Source organism: Brienomyrus brachyistius, chromosome 12, assembly GCF_023856365.1.
Source record: "Brienomyrus brachyistius isolate T26 chromosome 12, BBRACH_0.4, whole genome shotgun sequence".
Taxonomy (NCBI): Eukaryota; Metazoa; Chordata; class Actinopteri; order Osteoglossiformes; family Mormyridae; genus Brienomyrus; species Brienomyrus brachyistius.
This window is the reverse complement of record NC_064544.1, coordinates 14,161,110-14,185,357: the sequence shown is the minus strand read 5'-3', so window position 1 is coordinate 14,185,357 and position 24,248 is coordinate 14,161,110. Positions and strand designations below refer to the sequence as shown.

The 24,248-nt window shown below is 40.3% G+C and overlaps 1 protein-coding gene across 2 annotated transcripts in view; it reads right to left on the bottom strand.

Annotated features, from left to right (window-relative positions):
- Positions 1-24,248, bottom strand: part of LOC125705078 (polypeptide N-acetylgalactosaminyltransferase-like 6) — a 129,837-nt gene that overhangs the window by 6,231 nt on the left and 99,358 nt on the right. For both annotated transcript variants that reach the window (XM_048971422.1, XM_048971423.1), the window contains exons 6-9: positions 18,474-18,659; positions 15,873-16,056; positions 3,277-3,394; positions 824-931 (exon numbers count right to left, since the gene is read on the bottom strand). In XM_048971422.1, coding sequence (XP_048827379.1) covers positions 824-931; positions 3,277-3,394; positions 15,873-16,056; positions 18,474-18,659 — 596 coding nt within the window. The remainder of the gene's footprint in view (positions 1-823; positions 932-3,276; positions 3,395-15,872; positions 16,057-18,473; positions 18,660-24,248) is intronic.

The window sequence follows — 24,248 nt, the reverse complement described above, 5'->3', positions numbered from 1 at the left end:
CTCATGTTCATTTTTTTACCTCTTCATCTTATACTAATACTTTTAATGCATTTGAAACAGCATTTAGTGCCGTTTCTGCAAACTGCAACATAAAATAAAAAAATAAAAATAGATTGCCAGTTAAGTAAGAGATTCCAATCAATGCATACAAATAGTAAAATCATTTTCCAAATAATGAACTACTAGGAGCATTGATGCAATCATTAAAGATAAATCTGTTTTGGTATTTCACATGTCCATTCATTCATTTTCTGTAACCACATGTCCTATCCAGGGTTGCAGGAGCTCCAGGGGATATGGGCACAAGGCAGGGCACAACCCAGGATGGAGCATCAACCCTTTGCAGGGTACAATTTGAGCAATTCGGTAACATCAAATAGCCTCATCGTGTTTTTAGACTGGGGGGAAACTGGAATATCCCGAAGAAACCCTAAGACATGTGAAAAGCCTGCAAACTCCCCACACAGAACCATGTTGGAGACTCGAACCCGGGTCCCCAGGGTGTGACAGGGCTAACCACTGCACCACCCCTGTCAGGCTCCGAATTGTATGACTTAAATTAAAGAATTCAAACTAATGTTCGTTTTATTAATTAGAGCAATAATCATCATAGTAAAATTCACATTTATCTGTCACTTTGAGTCGGTACATAAAGGGCTATGAATTAGCGAGATGAATGGATTTGTCTCTTTACCAGCTGACGCATCATCATTAATAATAAAGCAAAACAGGCATCAATACTGGTCAGCTTTCAGTAAACGTCCAAAGGTCACTGTATGAAAACAAAGCACCGTGTGAGTCCTCACATCCCAGGCACACTTACTCTTGCCAAGCTGGTGCCCGAGGGAACTTTGTAGGGGACATACTTCCTGTAAATGTGGCCCACTCTGGAACAAGGGACGTCATACATTGTGCCTCCACACATCCAGACCTGAAAATAACAATGGCATTACTGTCGCATTGCAAGCTGGTACACCCACCCTAGGGAGCCTCCTGACAAATGATGGTGATTCTGTACTCCTGGCAACACTGAGCAAACTGATCCAATTTGAATAAAAATCTTTAATCGCAATTGACACTACATATCTGAGGAATTTGCTGTGGTGGACTCGGTTCAAAGGTTGGATTACAGAAACTAAAGGACCGCATTGCTAGCCAAAATATGCCACAGATATCTACAGAAGAGGGGCGATTGCTGTCGAACCATAATCCCGGGAATAGCTTAAGAGAGAGTCGGCGAGCTCAGGGATGGATCAGTCTGTGCCATTTTTCTCCAAAAAGGGCAGGATGTGAGAGAGCCTCCTTATACAAGGGGCATTTCGGCGTGGCACACTGAGCAGAAGGCCACATGGCACTGTCTGTACTTTGCCTGGCACTTCAGCTGATCCACAAGCAGCAGCCCCTGCAGCTGAGATGCCCCGTAGGCTTATATCGGAATGATTTCTGATTGGAGGTATTAAAAAACACAAGTTTGATTTTTTTTAAGCAGAATTCTGCTTAAGTCACACAATATTCCAAAAATAGTGGTTGTCAGATGTGAAATCAATCATATCCGTCCGGGGTTCATATCTTTTTGGCTGTTATTGTTTTCAGCGTCTCTTTAAATATCCTTTGCAATGTACTTCATTTCTGATGTCGGTCCCAGACAGGTAGAAGGCAATGGGATTTCATCTGAGTGCTGATCCCTAGACTATATGCACTGTCAAATATAATTTTTTCATTTTAAGTTTTCATTTCCTCACAAATTCCTGTTTCTTCTACAGCATCTGCCCCTACTACACAGCAGGCAAAAATACGAGGCATCTTCTATCACAAATATGTCTTCAATATAGAGTTCAGCACCGACGAATGATTTTTCCAAAAGAAAATGTTGCCCATAAGACAACATGGACAAATTTTAATAACCCAATCATGCTTCACGTCTGTGTGTGACACGTTGTAGTATCATAAAGCTAACAGATGGGGGAGCTATGGCTTCAGGGTTGCCTTATATTTTGGCTTTCATTAACTTTAGAGGTTGGTTTTTACAGAATTTTCTATTTTTCATCCAGGCAATAAAATCTCTTATAAATATTAATTTAGGATGTCATATTGATTTTATACCTGCTGGAGAAAGTATGTGTTTACAATATAAGAAAAAAGACACCAGGCATGGCTAATGTACAACGGCTTATCATGCAAACCTTGTACAAACACATGATTTTTAAAGTAACCATTGGCAGAAAAGAATCACTTAATTGCTGAATTAATTAAGCATTATTTCAAAGAAAATATCACTAGGATTGCATCTTTTACTCGTAACACTTTACATTAACTGCACCTTCTTAATACATTCACAGAACAGGAGCGGCATGTATGTATACCTTAACATCCTAGCATACTTTAACAACTGTACTATGCATTAATAACAAACATTATATGTTTTTTTTTTAAATAAAGAAAATTATTATGATATGATGTTTGTTATTAATGTATGGTACAGTACAGGACATTAGGATGTTAAGCTATACTTACATGTTGCTTATGAATGTTCTACGAATGCTTTATGAGTGCATTATGAAGGTGCACTGAATGCTCTATGAATGCATAATGAATGCATCATGAAGGTGCAGTTAATGTTAACCCTAAGCTTTTTACTACTGAAACTGAATATTAGCCAATACTTTTGAAACCTTAAAATTTACCAAGCACAATAATAATAATAATAATAAAAAAAAATAAATAATAATAATAAAGTCAGCTGACTCAAGGAAGTCAACATTTGAACTATTATGGTTTTTACCATGGTTGCTAGTTGCTAGTCAGGGAAAAAAGCCATTCAAACACTATCAACAAAGTGGATAATAGAGGGTAAATTGGTGCAATATTAGGCAAAATAAATACTTCTTTTACAGACCTTTATAACTGAAGTGTTTTTTTAAACTGCTAAAATATTAAATCTGGTTCAAAATTAAGGACCTTCATCAACCAATGCTGTTTGTTGTGAACAGTACACAGCATCTTTTGAAAGGTACAACTTAGCTGAATAATTAGATTCATTGTAGGTATGCCAGGTTTTATTACTATTAAGATTTCTTTAAATCCTAAGCATGCAAAGTGATTGACAAAGGTTGCTTAAAATAACAGTTACATACTATAGTCAAGTGAAACCTCACCAATACCAGTTTTCCAGAACTAGGTCTTGACACAGCTTATTCACTTGGAAATTGTTCCTTTCCCTTTGGAAGACGTTTTTCAATTTAGCTCAGAGGAAAACCCAATCCTGGATTAGCTTACTTTGAAGGAGATTTCAAACTGCTCTCCACCCCAGATTTCTAACCCTGTGTCGTAGCCTCCGAGTTCCCAGAACCACCGGCGATTGACTGCAAAGAGGCCTCCCGCCATCACTGGCGACCTGAGAATGGGAACAATAGAGAAGACAGAGAGGAGGAGTTTGCATCTTACAGACCAATAGCCTCCGTTATGTGTGTCAGCAGATCATAGAGACTTTCTGACAGGTGATGTTATTTCTGAGTGTGTCAGGGGGTTTGATTCCTACCACTGCTCTCTGTGTGAGGAAATTTTTTGCATGTTTTCTTCTCGTATAACTCTTCCCCTAGCACAGTGCTTCCCAACCCAGTCCTCTGGGACTCACAAATGCTCCATGTATTTGCTCTCTCCCAGCTCCCTTACAGGGAGCAAAAACGTGGACTGCCTGCAGGGCCCTGAGGACCGGATCAGGAATCACTGCTCTTGCAGTTCAATGAACATGCGCTTATGTCAGGTGGCATCTCAAAATTGCCCATTGAGTGCGCGGGCCCTGCGATTGGCTGGCATCCCATCCAGGGTGTCCCCATGCATTCTGCAATATGCTGCAGCTGCCCCCCCCCCACGCCTCTTACTACTGAAGGAACTGGAAGAAGGATGGATGAAATATTTGCTCTTATTCCCTGTAACAAAGTATACTTAATGTAAATAATGCAGGCTGAGGCTATGCTTTAATTATGCTTTAATATTTTCCTAGCCTTTCCTGGATATAATATTGTTCATGGTGCCTCCTGGGATGCAATATCAATTTATGCAATCATTTTAAACAGCTTTACACCAAAATTCCATACACAGATAGGCCCTCATTATAGGCTGTTACCCAGCGTAATCACCTTCTGAAACAGCCAGTGGCTAGAGGTCATATCAGGTAAACACTGTAGTTTTCTCTGTGTATTTGTTGGGACAGACTAACACAAACATAACAAAAGAAAAGGTACTTTGGATGGTACCCATCAGTGTACAGTAAATATTCCCAAAAAGGAAATAAATAAAAAAAAACAGAGGACACCTAAAATGCCAATTTTGGGGAAACTAACCCCATAAAGTAAAGGTGTTTGGGTAATAGTGTCTATAGAAAGTACAAATAACCAGTGCAATTGCAAAAGTACTTCAGATTGGTTGCCTGCCTTTTCTTGGGAAACAGCAACAAAGGGTCAAGCAATTATGGTTCAATGATCCAACTGATAGGGCCAGGGCTCTGAGTGTGGCCTGCAGATGGCTATTTCACATGTGGATCCACGCTATGGACACCGCTGTACCCTGAATGTCTCTGTCCAGTTGACGATCTGTTAGCTTAGCATTCAGGAGCCCAGAGATGCAAATTAGATGCAAGATATTCTGCTGATAAACAGTGGCAGAGAAGTAGAGCTAGCTGTACGTGCCACAAAATAACCCTAGTTAAGATGGATATAGCACCATGGTAATGTTGTGGAATAAGTTAAAATAAATAAAAAAAAGTTCAGTCACAGAAGGATTTATTACTGCTGCAGTATGGAATCAAACACACTCACAGGCTGTCTCCAAAGAATGCATGCATTCAGGTTTTCAGTCTTCTGCACTAGCCTTCAGGAGGCAACAGCACTCACAGGGCCAATTTAGACACACCAATCAACCTACCCTGCAAGCTACTGGACTGTGGGAGGAAACTGGAGCCCCTGGTGAAAACCCACATGAACACGGGGAGAGCGTGTGAACTCCACACAGAATGGACCCAGGACCGAACCCAGGATCTTTTTGCCATGAGACAGTAATACTAACCACTGTGCCACCACACCACCCCGCAATGATGTGTATAAGTTGCAAAACAAAGGATTAAGTAACTGTTTAGCTAAACAGAATGTAGATTACTATACTGAATCAATCTTGGTTTTCCAGTGGGTGAGTGCATGGCTGTTCCTTCTAGATGAATCTATGTGTTATCTTTTGTCTACAGGACTGACGTGTGTGTGTCAGTCACATCCTCAAAAATAATGTAAGGTTTGAGGCAGAGGATGGACACAAGCACGGGTGTCAGAGGGGCATGGAGACCATGGCAGATTCAGGGGGCCCAACTGTTTAAAGAGGCCCCAAAATTTACCTTCGGTGGGCCCTCACTCTTGAGGCAGATTCAGGGGGCCCAGCTGTTTAATGGGGTCCCAAAATCTACCATCAGGGCCCCTCACTCCTGAAATAGATTCGGGGGGCGCAGCTGTTTAAAGGGGCCCCAAAATGTACCATCAGGGCCCCTCACTCCTGACAAAGGTTCGGGGGCGCAGCTGTTTAAAGGGGCCCCAAATTTTACCATCGGGGCCCCTCGGCCCTGACTCAGATTCAGAGAGCCCAGCTGTTTAAAGGGGCCCCAAAATCTATCATTGGGGCCCCTCACTCCTGAAAAAATATACCAGGGGGTACTCTGTCCCCCTCTCAGCAAAACTTACCAGGTGAACCCTAGGGGGCGCCAGAATTTCTAGCCGTACAAAAGCATAGAATGGAAATGCTAATAGGGCTAAGAGCTATAAAACACGATATTAGGGTAACAGCCGTGGAATGTGCAGGACAAGCAGATGAGTAACAAGCAGAGGAACATTGGTATTCTACTGCAGACTTTACAGGCAGCTACTGAGGAGCCAAGTACAGGAATAATATCCTCACACACATCATTTGTAGTACGAACTCTGTTGCATTCTGTACATATTATGCATACAGGCAGTACAACGTCATAATAATGTACATTCTATGTAATTAATGCATGAGACACTTTTCTGCATAATTCATAGACCAGATTTATATGACCTTGGCTATATACCATATAAGAAAGAGAGACACATTACATATATTTATAATGTAACCTTCAGTCGTTAGATTCTCATCATTTGTTACGCAAAGGCTTTTTATTACTCTATGCTGAGACAGTACAATTCTTTATTATAGATTTCAACCTTTTGTAAAACACAGAATATGCTTTGCACTTACTGTGGACTTAAACGATATGTACAAAGTAATTTTTTCTCCTTTATTTCAGAAAATGTATTCAGACAGTTTTTTTTTTTTTTGTCCACTTCTCCTATTCGGGAACCCATGGGGGTCCGGCGCCTATCCCAGAAGGCAGGGAGTAAGGCAGGGATCAACCCAACGCAGGGCACATGAGGGGAATTTATCTGACAGTTCTTCTTATTTCCTTGAAATAATGCCGATATACAAAATTTTTCGTGCAGTAAGCATTACATTCACTTCTTTCACTTTATTCATGAAAACCTTATAAAAGCATACATGCATACAGCGTTTTGGAGACTAATTTACCCTTTAAGTACTCTATCTTCAAGTACAGCAATTAGTTTTAACACCTACCCAGGGAGCAAATTAGTTGCTCTCAAGAACCTGGAGTTTCTAGCAATATTCCTCTTTCCAATTTAAAGACAGTTTTCAATATAATACTGATTAAGTCTTCTTAAACATCACATGTGCACTTAATTTAAATTAATTTTAAAACACCATTTCATTCAATTGCATCTAAGTTGCAAGATTACCAGAAAGTCTTATTACCATTATAAGTTTAAGTTGTGGTTTTATATCTTAAAAAGAATTATAATCAAGTTTCTTGAAACTACACACAGCGTATTACATTGATAGAGTTTTAGCCTTGAATGTCCCATTGCATTATCTGCAAACTGCAGCAATGCAGCAAATAAAGAAAAAATACACAATGTTATGTATTTCAACAACTTTCAGAAAGTACCTTTAATGAAGAAAACACCATGTTTTAGTGAAAGAAGACAGACGATTGCTTTGGTAGGCATGTCCGTGACTGTTACCTGTTTAATAGTCATATCCTGCAACCTATTCTTCACCCCAATTAACACACTAAGAGGAGCACTTCAAGCATCATGGCTCATTAGTTCACTTAAAATGCACTTTTTCCCCACAATAAAAATGTTCTTAAATGGAATTTGCAAATTAGTGTGAAGCTTATTATCAAAGGAAAACAATTTTGGTAAGTGAATATATAAATTAAAAGTGTACAACTTACTATCGCTAATGCAAGTATATCACACCGACAAAACTAGCTCCACCTCTACAAAATGAGGAAGAGCAGGAAAAAAAACAAAGTGCTCAATTCCGTTTTAGAAAGAGTACATGAAAACAAATTCAGGAAAGTGTTGAATTGTCCCTCTGTGGTTGTGAGCTGGTGAAGAATGAGAGTGATCTTCACTTTTAAAGGACAACAGGGATCAACTGATGGGACAGACATGACACCCAAGTCAATCTTATATGGCAGAGGGACGAGAAGAAAGCCAAGAACTTCAAATCCACATAGATACCATTCTAGTATATGTGACATGGATTTGTAGATTTGTATTTAATTGTCTCTCCAGTCCATTGTGACCCTGTGCTGTGTAAGCAGCACGGACGACGGATGAATGTGTGGATGGATGGATCAGTGGATGCTCCTGTACATGTAAATATCGGGCACAACTGCTTTGGCATGAATGACAATTAAACAACGGTACCCTGTGAAAAAAAGACGATCAACTAGCAATAAGATGTGATGTTCGAGGTTCACCCTGAGCAGATGTAGCCATAAAATCAGCTTTCATCCCTGTAATGATTCATAATACACCGCTGTAATAAATACGGTGTTTATCCATTTATGGCGATTACAGAGCAGCGAGTAGCAGAAACAGCAACTTTCAACTTTGAAGGTCCTGTTGGTAAAATCTGCAGCTTCACTGGAACCATAAAACCAAATTAAATGAGTGGATGGCCCCGATGCTGCTAATCAGCTAATGCTGAACCACTTTCTGCTTAAAAAAAAAAAAGCAAATAACCGTGTTTGATCAAAGAGGAACAGCTGGGTATGTGTGGCTCAGACTGAGATCACCAGCGGTGACACCGAGCATTTGAATTCCCAGACTTCATCATGCCAGCTGCTTGACAATCCGATCAGGGCACATTTGGTTTGTCTTCTATTTTTCCAAAGTATTTGAATGCATACAACATCATTAGCAATTAAAACAAATAAATGAGACTAGTCACCAGCTAGCCCCACACACGTAATTGAGGGTCACAGAGGACCACTTTTAGATTTATGGTAGCTACTCTGATCCAATATCTGCCGAAGATCTAACCCTTAGCTGCACACATTGTTTAGTTTTTGCAATTTTATGTAAAATCCCATAGCTGTACATGCAGTCCCAGGTTACGAATGAGATCTGTTACCTATGTCTGTAATTAAGTCTAATAATGGATAAATTGGAAAAATAAAAATACAGTTCATAACAATAACAAATATATCGTAATAAAAAATATTACTACATATGGTACTGTACTGTACCTCAAGTCAATGAACCGCTGAAGCCATGCAATGTTTTCACAAGTGTCACAAAATAGTGTGTGCATTTGCTATTACAAGCCATTGTATTTAAATCAGATTTGCAATATAACAGACTTTATGGTAGTTTGTAAGTATGAGTTTTCCATAAGTGGGACAGGCACTGCCTACTGTATATATAGAAATATGACTGCCTGTATACAGAAATATGAATGATTTACAAGACACCAGAACAAGAGTCAAGAGATTCAATGATGACAATATGGTCTGAATAGCTACTGGATTGCCTAAATCTGCTGGCAGATCAATTTGTAAGGAATGGGTGTCCTTGTTTTAAGATGATACCATCATGAAGAGCAGCTATTGCTTATATAAGAGCACCAAAATCAATAAGATGAGTTTTAGGTTGAGAAGCAGGACAAGCACGTAGGCTAATTAGCTGGTGCATCCAGCACACTGTCTGGTGTGGCTAACGAGGAGCCCCGCAGATGGCCTCTCTGAGCCAGCAAGGCATGAACCTGAGCTCATCAGGACACGGGCTCCAGCCCTCTGAAGTGCAGATGTGGATGGTAACAGAACAGGAGCTGAAGTGTGACCAAGCTTTGAAAGGATGATGAGCTGTTTGCTCCAAAGATGAAGCACTGGAGAGGGCTGCAGAATGGAGATTATGGAACGTTTGATTTTTTCCCCCCAGTATACCGTCTCGTGCTCTCATTTTACCAGGATCTGCTGCAGTTCCTTGGAGCTGTTCTGGTCTGAGTGCTGAAGAATAACTATGGAATTATATCAATTACAAGCACTTTATTCCACAAAAAGTCATTGGATCGGTTTCGTGGGATGTCATCCGAACATTTTTACTGTAATGAGAGTGTATCTGTATGGATTCCGAAATAAACAATAAATAAATGAACAATGCAAGAACCCAAACAGACAAATAAGTAAGGAAACCCATTAATAATGAGAACATACAAGAACACAGTTCTTGGGCGCTACCTGAACAGGGCTGAAGCTGTGAGTCAGTCGCATCACCCTCACACACAGGCCCTGACAAATTCAAAGGGTTCTCCCCTTGCTGTTAATAACACCTTAAGTCAGCTGTAGCCTATTCCAATTACAATCCACTATTCCACTTTCTACCTGCAGGAAAAGACAAAAGAGAAAAGTGACATGTTGGCTCAGGTGGAAGCGTTAATGTCAGAAAGTTTCTGGGATCTTAGTCCAATTCTAGTCATGGTGCTCTCCGTTCGGAGTTTAAACGCTCTTCTCATGGTCACATGCTTTTGCGATGGTTGCAATTGAAAAATGTGCTGCCTGGCGGAATTCCTGGATCTAAAATCCCTTTAGTGTGTGACCTTATGTGTGAAATCACCCTGTGATTGGCTGGAATTCTGTCCCGAGTAGAATGCACCTCACATCCAATATGTTTCCAAAAGGTGTCTGGATGACCATGACCTCGAGTGGATAAGCAGCTACTGAAAACCCAATAAGAGAGCTAAAGTCTTTAATAAGAGTAGCTAAATTGTCATATTGACTGAGATGTGCCCTAGGCTGAACAAACAGCAAATTGTCCTTGGTTACCTTAAGCGAACAACAAAGTCAGCTTGACTTTCCGTGTGACTTCTCACACATCTTGACTTTGAGGAAGCTTTTCAAAAGCAGCGTCGGGAGCCCGGAGTAGCTGGCAGGATTCGAGCTCTGTGTGTCTGAGAGACTGTTTGAAATGGGTAGATCACGCCGAATAAAGCCATGCTTTTGATACCGAGCCAAGTACTGAGTCGTTGGGGTATCACACCCTGCAGATGGTGAATCGTAATATACTATCCAAGTGAACACTGCAGATAATGCAGAGCCAATACGTCCAGCTTCTGGAACACACACAGTGAGTTTACAGTGATTATACAGGGCAACTGGATTAACAGGGAATGTGGTCACAGTGTGACAGGTCCATAAATCGTCATTACAAACTCTTATTTTTTGAGAAAATAATATGTGTTCCCAATGTCTTTTTTTTAGTGGATTCAATACTATATCAAAATGCTATTCTGGGAGACATTTGAACAGGAAATCTCTAACAGAGGTTTGTCTTTAGAGCGCCTCCGACATCAATTTCATTACAAACAAAAGACATCACTGGATATTTAAACAGAATACAATAATGAATCGTTTTAATTCCTGTTAAGAAACGAATTCATTTAATCACAAAAGACTGATGACTGAACCAAAATACTAAATATTTTCTGCAACCATGTAAGCTATATATACCCAGATACACAACTCATGCCACCAAGTTCCTATAACAGACTAGGGGTTCGGTTTTCCACCTACGCAAAGCGCGACACAAAGTGGTTTTGCTATTTCATACCAGCGAATTGCTCATATTCACGCCTAAAATAGCAAATGATTTTGCGCCCGCTTTCCAGTGGTCGGAGTGCTGTTTTTTAAATGAGGCGTAGCCGAGCGCAATGTCATCGTGATTTTTACCAACAGAAATTACGCCTAAAATCAGTGGCACATTATTCAGCGGAATTTAAGCAGCGCGTTTTAGAAATATACCACTACATAATGCCCGTTACGTTTTATTATAGAGTACAGCTGGTTCTTTCACGTACGGTAATCATACTGTTCAATAAAACGCAAGTCAGGTGGAACATTACGATGCGGCCCTCAGAAGGTCGCAGCATCCTTTGTGGCATGTTACATGTTGCGTAACATTGCCACGGGTGATGGATGTCTGCTGGACATAAATTAGGACACATCAGTGGACTTTAGAAAGCCTGAACTGAACTGGAATCAACTGAACTGCATGTGCCGATGCCAACGAAGGAGTGCATGCCGGCAGCAACACAGGCAAGGAGGGATCAGCTGGCAGAAGAGCTGAATCGTCTGGAGCCGGGTAAGGAATCTAAATTAGGAAAAGTAGAAAAATAACAGCCCAATTACCTATTACTTTTATGATTTAACATTTTAAAACACCGTAAAAACTGTAGGTTTTGTTTGAACAAAGATGACACTTATTTATATTTTTAGAACTGCAGACCAAAAATCAAAATTAAAAAACACACTAGATAATAATTAAGTGCACATTGGCAGCCAGTCATCTTGTTTAGCGACGAGCTTCTGTTTTCTTTATTTTTGACATCATTATACGGCTTTCGGCGCCGTGCGGATGATCTAATGATGCCAGAAATGACGCCGCTACCTCATCCCACGCTTGCTTCACCCAAAAAGGCTTCGATGGAATAGTAGTGCTCCCGCAGATGACCTGGCTTGCCGGGCAAGCGCACCATTGTAGTAGCAATCTGCAGTAGATTATGTGCCGATGCCTTTTAAAGGAGATGTGACGCGCCATTCTGATTGGCTGATTGCTTGTTACAGTAGATACAGCTTCAGGTGTTACAGTTTTAGGTAAACGTCACTTAACCTCTCCAGAATTTGTATTGCTTTCACAGCATGTCAGATCAGACATAAATTAATGTGTAACAACTTAGTGAGTTCTTTAAATAACATTTAACATCATTTCTTTTTAACCACCGTTTATAAGCCAGAAGAGTCATTATTGTGGTAGAAAAATTATAAATCAACCTCTCTGATAACAGAGAGAGTCACTTAGAATGGAAGTCTGGACCTCTCAGTTTGGTGAGTAAAGAAAATCTCTTTTATTCCAGCAATTCCAGCAAAGCCTCCCATCGCACTGGCACTCGGTACCAAGTCACCCCGAGCACAAAGAGCAACCAGTTGATAAACCATAACTCCCAATTCCCAATAAGGACTTCTAATTCCTGATTGGTTACAAAACACCAACAAACCGAGCTAAAACGTATAACAAACACAATTCTCCTGCTCTATTGGTTCACCTTGGTAGCAAGGTAAAATCCACCCATCTTTCTCAATTTATCGGAATCTGTCTCGGCTTCTAGACTCTACTTGTGATATGTATATAGATATTGATTATATGACATTGAATCACTATTAATGTTTGAGTGTTCCATTGATTAATGATTAACACATTGACGTATTGTCATTGAATCACTGCAAATACATAGTTAACATATGATTAGTATGATTAACATGATTACTTATACATTTGCACTCCCACGTAACATGCTATATATTGTCTGCTGCAACTATTTTATAAAGCGATAACTCGCTGTGCACCAGTTGGGGCAGCTTAGATTCTCTTCCTACAGGTGGTTTCTCCCCCCCTTTTGTTACGCTGTCTGCATCTCCAAGGTCTGAGCTTTCTTCAGGGTTTGCGGAACTAACTCCAGTCAGCTATCATGAAGCGAGGTCACACAGTGACAACAAATAATCAGTCAACAATCAAACAATCAAAACAATCTCTTCTTGCCTAAGACCTAAGACATAACAGACCCAATATGCCTCCCTTCCTGGCCTACCGATGTCCGATTTTACTTCCACACTATCACAATGTCAATCACATGAAAATGAGAGGACATAAAGTCAATGGTTAATTTATTTGATTAAAAAATATTTTATATGCATTAAATGGCTAAAATTGATATTAACTTGCTTCAGGGACTTACAATTAGACTAGATGCATATGTACGATTAAAGGTATATGCACATCATAATATACAGTGCCCTCCAGAATCACTGGCACCCTTAATAACCCCTTAATCACCCTTAATAAAACGATCAGAAAGAAAGACTGTGAAAAAGTCTTTAATTGCTCATTAGCTTGATTTTAGAGAACTATAACCTTGCGTTGATGTAAAAGTTATTCAAAGGAAAGAAATCTTCACATAAAAGTTAAAATATTTTTTTCTAGAAACGTGTCACATTTATTGGTGCCGCAAAAGAATTCTCGTGCGCAAAACCTAATAAATCTAATTAACATTAAGATCAGAGAATACACAAATGAAATGAGACAAAAGGTTACTGACCTACATAAATCAGGCAATGGCTTTAAAAATAGCTGCACGCTTGAAAATACCCATTTTCACTGTTAGAGCAATAATTAAAAAGTCTCAAACAACTGGAGATGAGATGATGCTATTCCGGCGCACTCTTTGTGACAGTTAGTTACTTCTGCCAAAAACCTTCAGCTTCTGCCGAGGTTAAACTGCAGACATAAGCATCTGACGTTCACTAAATACTGGTGAAATTTTGATTGCAACTGCAGTTTTGTGGTTAAATAAAATTAAGCCTTAAATAAATAAAGAATCTAATCTCCACTTTGAAGAATGTGAGATGCGAAAGTGTGGGGCTGTTTTTCTTCTGAAAGCTCTGGAAATCGTCTTAGTATACATGGCATGATGGTCTCTGGAGATTTTAGACCGCCATCTGCCAGTCACTGCCAGGAGGTTGGGTCACTGCTAAATCTTACAGCAGGACAATGATTAAAATCATACCTCTAAATCCACAAAAGGAATGCTTCACTGACCAGAGAATCAAGCTTATGCAGTGGCCATTCCAGTCTCCTATAGCTTTCACTGCACCTAACATCCAGTGGGGGGGAGCAGTCAGGGTGAATCTAAAAACAAGGTCCTGAATGATCAGGAGATATTTTGTATGAAGGAAATAATCCATATTATGGAAAGTGATATTCAGGTGGTCCTCACTTTCTGAACTCCCGATTTTTGAGTTTATCACTCAGCTTTGCTTTGGGAAACATCTGACGGTGCATGCGCAGTTTGTACCTTGCATGTCTGCGCATGTGCAACATTACACGCTGCGGCATATTTTACGATGGTGCCCGATTACATTGTTTCATGACCCAGCCGGATCCTGTTAACGCACCAGGTTCATCTTACGTACTGTTTGTGAGGGATCACAGTGTAAATGTTGCAACTGCAGCAAAGAAGTGGCTTTTGTTTTTCTCCAAAGATGTCTGTATATTTTTGATGACATGCCAATTCTGTTAATATATTTCGCAAAAGTTTATGATAAAAATGTTTTGACTGGAACCAAAGTCATCATGTAACGGGCAATAATTTGGAATGAATTAGCTCATAAAGTCCAAAACTACCTGCATATTCAAGCATTAATGTAGCATACATTTATTTGAATTTGCTTAGAAAATGTATAGTACATGGATATAACCTTATGAACTTATGGACCTGATAATGATTTCATCCAACATTATAAACGAAGAACCATTGCTGTTATTAATTAAATTTAGGGTTGCAATAAGCAATGTGACATGCATTTTGAGAAAAAAAATCTTCTCAGTTAATGGTTCATGGGAATTTGAGTGTGAGATCTACCTAAAGAACTGTAAAGGTATTTTTCATTGAGTTTTTTTTGCCAATTGTTAGCATTTTGCCAATAACTGTGGAGGGCACTGTAACTGGTTAATGATGTGGTATTTTAAATTCGGTTAGCTTTTTGGTTTAAAGCAGCATAAGTTGCATAATTTCACCATGCAGTGCAGCACCTGTCTCCATTGTGTATATTTTATGTCAGGTTGCCATGCACCTGTACAGAAAGGAAGAACGTCTCACTATGCCATAGGAGAACATTCTGCACACATTTGCCCACTAGGTGTTTAACGTGGTGGCAAAATGGGGTGGTTTCCATGCCAAGCTGAAGAGTTCACACCTTGCCACGCTCGGACAATCATAAAAATCCCCGGGCCCTCCTATACCAGAGCCAAGTCCCAGGCAGCGGGGCTGTGTAGCTAAAGATATACTGCATCATCCGTCAGTAAACTAAAGCACAACAGCAAGTCCATGTTAGACCTGGAGGTCATCCTAAAAGCAAATAAGCAGGCCAACTGAAAACCAAATAAAGGAAAATCCACAATGGTTCAGTAAAACATAGTTTGGTCCTTGGTAAGGCTATATTATGTTTCTGTTTATGAATATTGTGGTGTAAAAGTTGAGACATTTTTGTTTTAACTCCAAGTCAGCAAACTTCTAGAAGCTAAGATTAAAGGCATTCGCTCCAGCACCTCATTTTCGGCACAGTTAATCTACTGAATCCCTCTGGTTCAATGTTTCTCAACCCAGTACTTGGGGACCCCCAGATGGTCCACATTTGTGCTACTTGGAGCTGGATGGTCTTGGGGTCCCTGAAAATTGGTTTGAGAAACACTGCTCTGGGTAATCCAATAAATCCGGACTGTCCTGGATTAGAAGGGAGTCATCAAATAGATAATTCAGGGAGAATTAAACTAAAATACAGTAACCTTGATAGTCTGGACTGCACACTTTATCCTGTGGTGCCTGGGCAAGTTTCCTGTGACCTGTTGCAGGTGTGAAATGGAGGTCCAAGCCTCTTGGCTTTGTGTACTCACTCGTAGGGGTCACTGGGGTCAACGCCCTGCAGCTCGGGTGGAATGGGGATGCGCTTGTAGTACATCTCCCAGTCAAAGGCGCCCCTCATGGCATCCCCGGCTTGTGCCTCGTACCCGAAGTTGTTGTGGTCGATGACGTCAATCATTGGGCAGACGATGGTCTTGGAGTTCTGCGCAATCTGGTCTGTTGGGCAGATGACGGTGGGGGACATTTCAGAGCACTGTGGAATGGGCTCATCCATCATGTCGGCCTCATGGGGGACAAGCAGAAGTGGCTGTGTCGTGTCTGGGACCCCCAGCCCCCCCACCCTGACTCTCAGAGCGCCCAACCACAGCTGCCACATGAAATTGGACTTGGTGCAGCTGGTCAGTGATTAGAAACAATTACAGGGCTTCAAAGTAGGCTCGCTCCATCGAGGCCAGCCAAACTTCTTCCATCTATATCTTTGTCATTCAGTACCACCGCTGTCCTAGATCTGTCACCCTCTTGGCCTCTGCGAATGAGGCAGAGATTTACCCACTGGACCTGAAAGTGTCGCCTGCTTTATACCCCTGGTAACCAGTACATAAGCAGACACATGCTGCAAATGGCAAAATGGTGCAAAACACTGAAATGAATCTATTATAGAAAGCAATCGACGTACATTTAACTATGGATTCATTTTACTTTGTTTAGAAAATGTTTACTACATGTAGCTAACTTTTTCCCATTAATTTATGGACCTGATAAATGCATGGGAAGAATAAATGTCTGGAACACTGCTTCTCAATTGTAGGGTCGCAACTGAATTATTGAATTATTTTGAAATTGTTTTTTAATCAGTACTACTATTTGTGTGACTGTTACAACACAATGTTATTTTTCCTGTTACTACAGTATGTTTTGTGAAATATATTTGGGTCAAAATTTATTATTTTATTTTTTAAAATTTTTGATTAATTTGGGTCGTGACTTAATAATCTAGGAAAAATGTAGACCCTGAGACTAAATAACCCCTGATCTAGAATACTTCAGGACCTGAAGAACCTAAGATACATCTATGACACTGAGACTCCAGAAAAACTAACACACATATTTATATGCTTTAAACTGATACAGCTGCTGATTAATTTCGTACATCTATGACGGACTGGACACATGCTGGCCCAAACAAGTGTTTTATTTATGTAATGAAGTATTTATATCATATGTAGACTTGTGCCACATTCTGAATGGTCTTGCAAAGTAGCTTAAAATGGATCACGCAGCAAGGGAGAGTCAATCTTTTGTTTTCACGTTTTACCGCATCTCAAATAAATACACGGAAAACTACGAAAAAGAAGAACAGAGTATACAATTACAGCTAAGCAGGGTTTCTGGGTGAAGAAAGGGCAGAAAGTTTATAGGAAACAGTCATTCCTTTTCATATTTTACAATTTAATAAAATTACAGTTTAATATATAATGCCTAATATCTGTGACTGTGCAGTTTAGCGATCTGTGCCACGAGACTGGAAGGTCACAAGTTCAAATGCCACACTGCACAGAGTGCAGTGACTTTTCAGCAAGGCCCTTGACCTCAGCTGCTATGGGACACTGGCTGACTCTGCACTCTGACACCTCTTGTACGTTAGATAAAAGTGTCTGCTAAATGTAATGTGAATGTGTCTCTTCAAGTACCGCCTTGCATATACACACAATACAAAAATCTTTTTTAGAACTGGTTTATAATATTATAAATTTACCTACATAAAAACTGAATGTGAACTGACGCTATGACAATACAAGATCCAGAAACTTTTTGGTCTCTGCAAGACAAAGAATAGACAAGGCAGGGTTAGTTAATGGAAATAAAAAATGTCCTCGTGTTGAAATGCTTCTCGAGAATCTAAAGCTGACTACTGGTGCCAAACCGGATCATGTTCTCCCATAGAAAGCATGACATATAGCTAATTATGACTACTATAATACACTTATGAGTGAGCGGGATTTATGGACAAAAACCCACTCATCTCTTGGAACTCTACTGTATTTCATTTTAGCAAGAAATGCTATTAATAAAAGCCCAGCTCACCCAATCCAATGCCTTCATACTGTAAGTAATCCTTGATGAGAAGAGGACCGTGTGCAAGCTCTTAGGCTTCCTGCTCTCCCGGATTTCGTGATGGGCAATCTGTTCCTCTACCACTTTGCGTGCTACATATTCTAGAGATTCTGTTCCGCTGCCACAGATCTCAGTGGCATTTCTGAAGGGAGGTGTTACACCAGTTGTAGCCTGCTTCTAAAAATACGTTACAACTAACTACCAAACATTCATCTCTGATATATTGGTATTTGAATAGTTACTTTTTACACCTGTAAAAATGTACTCCTTAAATAAGTATGATGACTTTTTTTCCCCAAACCAGCTGCAAATGTTCATGAGAGCTAAACAATACAGAAACAAAATATTTATGCATGAAATATAATTGCATTGTTTGATGATAAACTGCTGAAAAATATGCAAGTGCCCGGTGTGAGCAGAAGCAATGCATGATGGGAAAGGTTAATAAAAATGATTCCCCCCACACACCTGGTCCCAGCATTAGCTGCCTCTTATCTCACCTGACAGTTCTGACTTACCAAGCAGAGGTGGCAGCCAATTCACATTAGCCTCACAATGGGAATCCAGGAAGGTTAAGACTTCTCCCTTTGCTACAGCGGCTCCCAAGAGCCGAGTGCGAATAAGCCCCTCTCTCCTCTTTGTCCTGACAATCTTCACCTTCGGAAACCGCGACATGTACTCCTCCAGCCGTGCTTTCAGATGTTCTACACACAGAAAACAGGGATGACAAATGTAACATTTCTACATTGCCGTGCAAAGAGAAAGGATTAAAACAGTAGAAAATCCTGCATTGTAGATGCATATTTAATGGTCAATATAAGCAGTAAACAAAATGTATTTTAACAACGGCAGCTACTCTAAATAAACACCATACTGCAGCTTCACTTGAATAATTCTGTCGACATTTAATTACCGATTATCGAACTGAAAATCCAAACATTTCGTCAGATGGCTGTTTACACAGAGGAAGAGATTGTAAACGAGATATTCAAATCTCCCAGGTCTGAGCGTGAAAAAATAAAGACTCCAATTACAGATTTCACGTCACAAAAATATAGAAAATCCACCAAATACTTAGATCTATGGGTAAGGTTTTTTGTTTTATATATATTTATATATGAGTGACGGCAGCTGCAGTTCTGAAATCTTGTAGGTTTAAGAGGACATTCAAATTAGTATTTGAATTACAACAGATAATAGCTGCCCGTATATAGACTCAGAAAGTAATTACTTCGGTAACATGGCGAAGGCTGAGGTTGAGTGAGAGCTGCCATACGCCATATTGGTACTGAAAGAGGTATGCCCCTCTACTTTAAGGTATGTACTATGATGACACTATATGCTGGAAAAAGTAAAATATAAATAATGTTTGAGAAATACGTATAAATGATACAGTGAACAATCAAACCAGCCTTCTGCTGAAAGTTCCGCATTAAATCTTTTGAGGCATTTCTGGGGAAACGTTGTGGTCATCTTTGAGACTTCTTTTCATTACAATACGACTGTGGCAATCTGGTGTCTTGTGTTGACTTCTGCTGGAGTCTTTGGGCTTTAACTCAATTGGTAAAATTGCTTCCAGAGATGAAGAAAGTGAATTGCATATTGAAGCCTGGTATCTTCCAGTGCTGTATGGTGTATCGTCCACCTCAGTGCACAGTGCAGAAGAGCACATGCATTGGTACATGGGCACAGCAGGGGTATGGATACCCTGGCAGATTCAGGGCACCCAGCACTTTATAGGGGCCCTAGAAAGTGTAAAATTATAGAATATAAGGGGTGTCAAGGTGACATTTTTTCAGGGGGGGGGGGGGCAGAGTTTCTAGCTACGGCCCTGCATTGGTGGCAGGAAGCGCACAATGTCTGTCTCTTCTGCATTATTATCAGCTACTCATTATCGAGATTGCACAGGTGCCCATTATCACAATTAAACTGCAACTCTGTAGTTTCTCAAGAGGAAGGGTAACACACACAGCTGCTTGATTCATACTCAAGGAATATCATTTACGGTTATAGAAAGGTTTACAAAATTACAAAGTCTTTAAATGGCTTTTTTTAAAGGATTTAAATGGATTAAAAATAGGACGTGGGAATGTATTATTGGATTGTGTGTATTGAAAGTTGAACTGAAAATGGATTAAATGGAGCAGCAAATAGCACACTGGACTGTGACCAAGAGGCTGAGCGGCCCCTTTGTTCCACCCTCGAGCAGAATGTGTGAACCTGACTGCCTTGGTCAAAGATCCCAGTGAAACATATAAATGATTTCTTTCCAATATATTCTACACATATACTCATTAGAAAATTTCTCAGTTTATTATATTTCAATAATTTAGTAACTTTGGACATAAGGCCATGTTTTTAGCAATTTATAAACATCCATCCATCCATCCATCCATCCATCCATTTCCCAAACCGCTTATCCTATTGGGTCGCGGGGGGTCCGGAGCCTATCCCGGAATCAATGGGCACGAGGCAGGGAACAACCCAGGATGGGGGGCCAGCCCATTGCAGGGCACACTCACACACCATTCACTCACACATGCACACCTATGGGCAATTCAGCAACTCCAATTAGCCTCAGCATGTTTTTGGACTGTGGGGGGAAACCGGAGTACCCGGAGGAAACCCCAGGACGACACGGGGAGAACATGCAAACTCCACACACATGTGACCCAGGCGGAGACTCGAACCCGGGTCCCAGAGGTGTGAGGCGACAGTGCTAACCACTGCACCACCATGCCACCCCAATTTATAAACATATTCATAACAAATAATAATGCATTCATAAAGAATTATAAACATGGCTATAAATATTTATAAAATGGCATAACACATTATAGATGTTTATAATGCATTATGACTGCCTCATGAAGCTCTCATCTATAATGCACTATAGATACCTTTATAATGCATTATAATGGTCAGTATAAGCATTAATGATGCTTTGCACTGCATTATAAAGGTATCTATAGTGCATTATAGATGAGAGCTTATGCCATTTTATTAATATTTATAGCCACATTTATGAATGCATTACAATTTACTAAATCATGGCCATAAATAATGTTACCATTTAGTGTTTTTAATTATAAACTGATGGAATGATTGAAGTATTGACTCCATTTCTCCATCTCCTGCTCTTAGTCTCTTGCAGTACATTTGAAGCACTAAAACTTGCAGTTCATATTTGAATCATGAGATAAAGCAGGTTTTTATTAATGTTCTGAGATACTAGAAATTCAAAATTTGACATAGCTAGAACATTCCGTCTTGTAAAAATCTATCCACCCACATCCACTTATTTTGTACTAGGTTTTGGTGGGCCTGTAGCCTATCCAGGGAAGCAGAGGTCACAGGGCAGGGGAACAACCTGAACAGGATGCCAGTCAATCACAGGTCACACAGACTCTCACACATCAAGGGTAATGTAGACACCAGTCCACCTACTCACATTTGTAAGAGGAAACCCAAGGCCAAGAGAACACACACAATCACTGGAGCAGGATTCTAACCCTTAGCCTTGCAGCCGGGGGTCAACTGTGCACCCACTGAATCAGTATGATATCACCTGTAATGATGTTTGTTAGAAAGTTTTAGATTTCTACTTTTGTTGGATGTAGAACCAGGGACGGATTATAGGTTGTGTGGCCCCTGGGCAAAACGTTCGCGAGCCCCCCCCCCCCCCCCCCCCCCCCACCACCACCACCACAACCACCACAATTCAAGGGCCCTTGGCAGCCAAACGCCCTCCCTATAGGGTCAGGGGTCCTTGTAGGCAGAGGATCAAAGAATGTAGGCCCTCTAAAATAGACAAACGAAAATACATTGTTGATAAGCGTTGCAAATTGTTTTGGGCTAGGGGCCCCATGGGCCCCCTGCACCCCAAGGGCCCCTGGGCAGAGGGCCCGCTGGCCCGGTCCGTAATCCGTCCCTGTGTAGAACTATATAGGTGCTGCAATCATGCACAGGGAAAAAAATGGATGTTTAGCTCACGCTTTCCAAATCACACTCACTATACTACTTGAAAAATAAAGTTTTATCTTCGATGCAGTGACCTCAAAGACAATGTGCGCTCACTTATCCAGACAAAAGAGACAGCGTCAAGGTTACAAATGTAATTACATGACTGCTGGATATAAAATCTCTGGTTTTAACAAAGACAAATTTAGCAAGTGCTGGAAAATATTCAGAATAGGCCCGTTTTCAAAACTATTATTGTAATTATTGTTGATTAATGCAAAGTGGTTTTCTACATGATACTTTCAAACATGCTCATTAAAATTTTGAGATTTATTGTGTTTATACTAAGTTATATAATATGTGGTTATTTGTTCATTTTGTTCTTTAAAACATGACAGATGTACAACTATTAGAATTTTTAGTATACGGATTATAAATTAAAAAACATTTAATTTAACTGAACTGAAAGTACATCAAAGCTGCTGCCCATTTTTGATCTATTTGATTAATGTAAATGTATTTTTACTGCCAAGAGTCTCTTTCTTTGAAAAAGAAATGATATTATTGCAAGAATTAGTCAATTTTTAATAAAATTCAAAAAGTTGTCTTTTTCAAACCATCTTGTGAAACATAAATATGTCATAAACACTTTCACAAATAAGGGAGGAGGAACATAATAATATATTCACATTTTCTAAAATAATTCAGTAAAGACTGTAGTTTACGCAGATTTGTCTCTTGACTAGGATTAAACTGTAATTGCCCTGGCTTTAACTGCATTTGAATTTATGAATGAATTTGCATGCAAATGATTTAAACAATTTGTACATATCATTGTGAAGAGTCTCGTAAAAGACTCCAGTGAAGAACACGTGCACCCTCTGTTAATCAGGGCTTTCCTTCTGCCAGAAATAGTGTATAAAAAAAGGTAAGGAATAAATAAGCTTTGCTCACTTTATTTGTGGAAGCCTCAGTAACAAAGTTTAAAGGCTGAAGCAGACGATTCCTCTAAATGAAAACAGTTTCAGCATAAACCAAAGGGATTCCAAGAATGTACAGCCCCCCCCCCACACACTCTTGTTATAGAAAATATGGATTTGTATTCTGTAGAAATTATCAATTTGAAAAGAATATCTCAGCAGAACTGTTCTTGACAAGGACATATCGCACAGAAAATGGTAAATGTGGAATATTGTCAGAGTAGCAAACGTGACAGATTTTTTTTAAACTTCAAATGACTGGTCGGATACCTTTAGCAGGCTTCTTAAGTTTGAAACATCAAACATGCCTGTCCCCCCGCCATACACACACTGTACCCCCTCAATACTGGCAGGGATGGGCCCCTACCATCAATACACAAATGTATGCCCTTGAACATCCATCCATCCATCCATTTTCCAAACTGCTTATCCCACTAGGTCACGGGGAGGTGGGATCCTATCCTGGAAGCAATGGGCACGAGGCAGGGAACAACCCAGGATGGGGGGCCAGCCCATCGCAGGGCACATTCACACACCATTCACTCACAAATGCACTCCTACAGGCTGGTTAATGCTCCATTCAAGGCACCAGTGCTAACCACTGCATCACCATACCGCCCGCCCTTGAACATATACAATGTAAATTACTCCCGCAAGATACAAAAATCAAATTCCAGGTATGTAGCACTGAATCAGTTGAATAAGAAAGATGTAATCAGAACAAGGGGGCGGCATGGTGGTGCAGTAGTTAGCACTGTTGCCTCACACCTCTGGGACCCAGATTTCAGTCTCCGCCTGGGTCACATGTGTGTGGAGTTTGCATGTTCTCCCCATGTCGTCGTGGGGTTTCCTCCGGGTACTCCGGTTTCCCCCCACAGTCCAAAAACATGCTGAGGCTAACTGGAGTTGCTAAATTGCCCGTAGGTGTGCATGCGTGAGTGAGTGAATGGTGTGTGAGTGTGCCCTGAATTGGGCTGGCCCCCCATCCTGGGTTGTTCCCTGCCTCGTGCCCATTGCTTCCGGGATAGGCTCCGGACCCCCCACGACCCAGTAAGATAAGCGGTTTGGAAAATGGATGGATAATCAGAACAATTAAAACATGTGACCGTCTGATATTTATTAACTTATGAAGGAAATCCAAGTGACATAAATGTAATTAAAAACTGGCTCCTAAACTTGCTCAGGACACAGACGTACCAGATACAAGGATACATTTGAAGGAACTTTGAGCAGTAATTCTCGAAATCTTTTGTTATACAATTTAAGTGTTAAAGAGAGGTGACAGTATGAGCAGCAGACAGTATTTGGAAAAAATGAAGAGACCACAGTGTGATTTTTTGTTTCACCCATTTC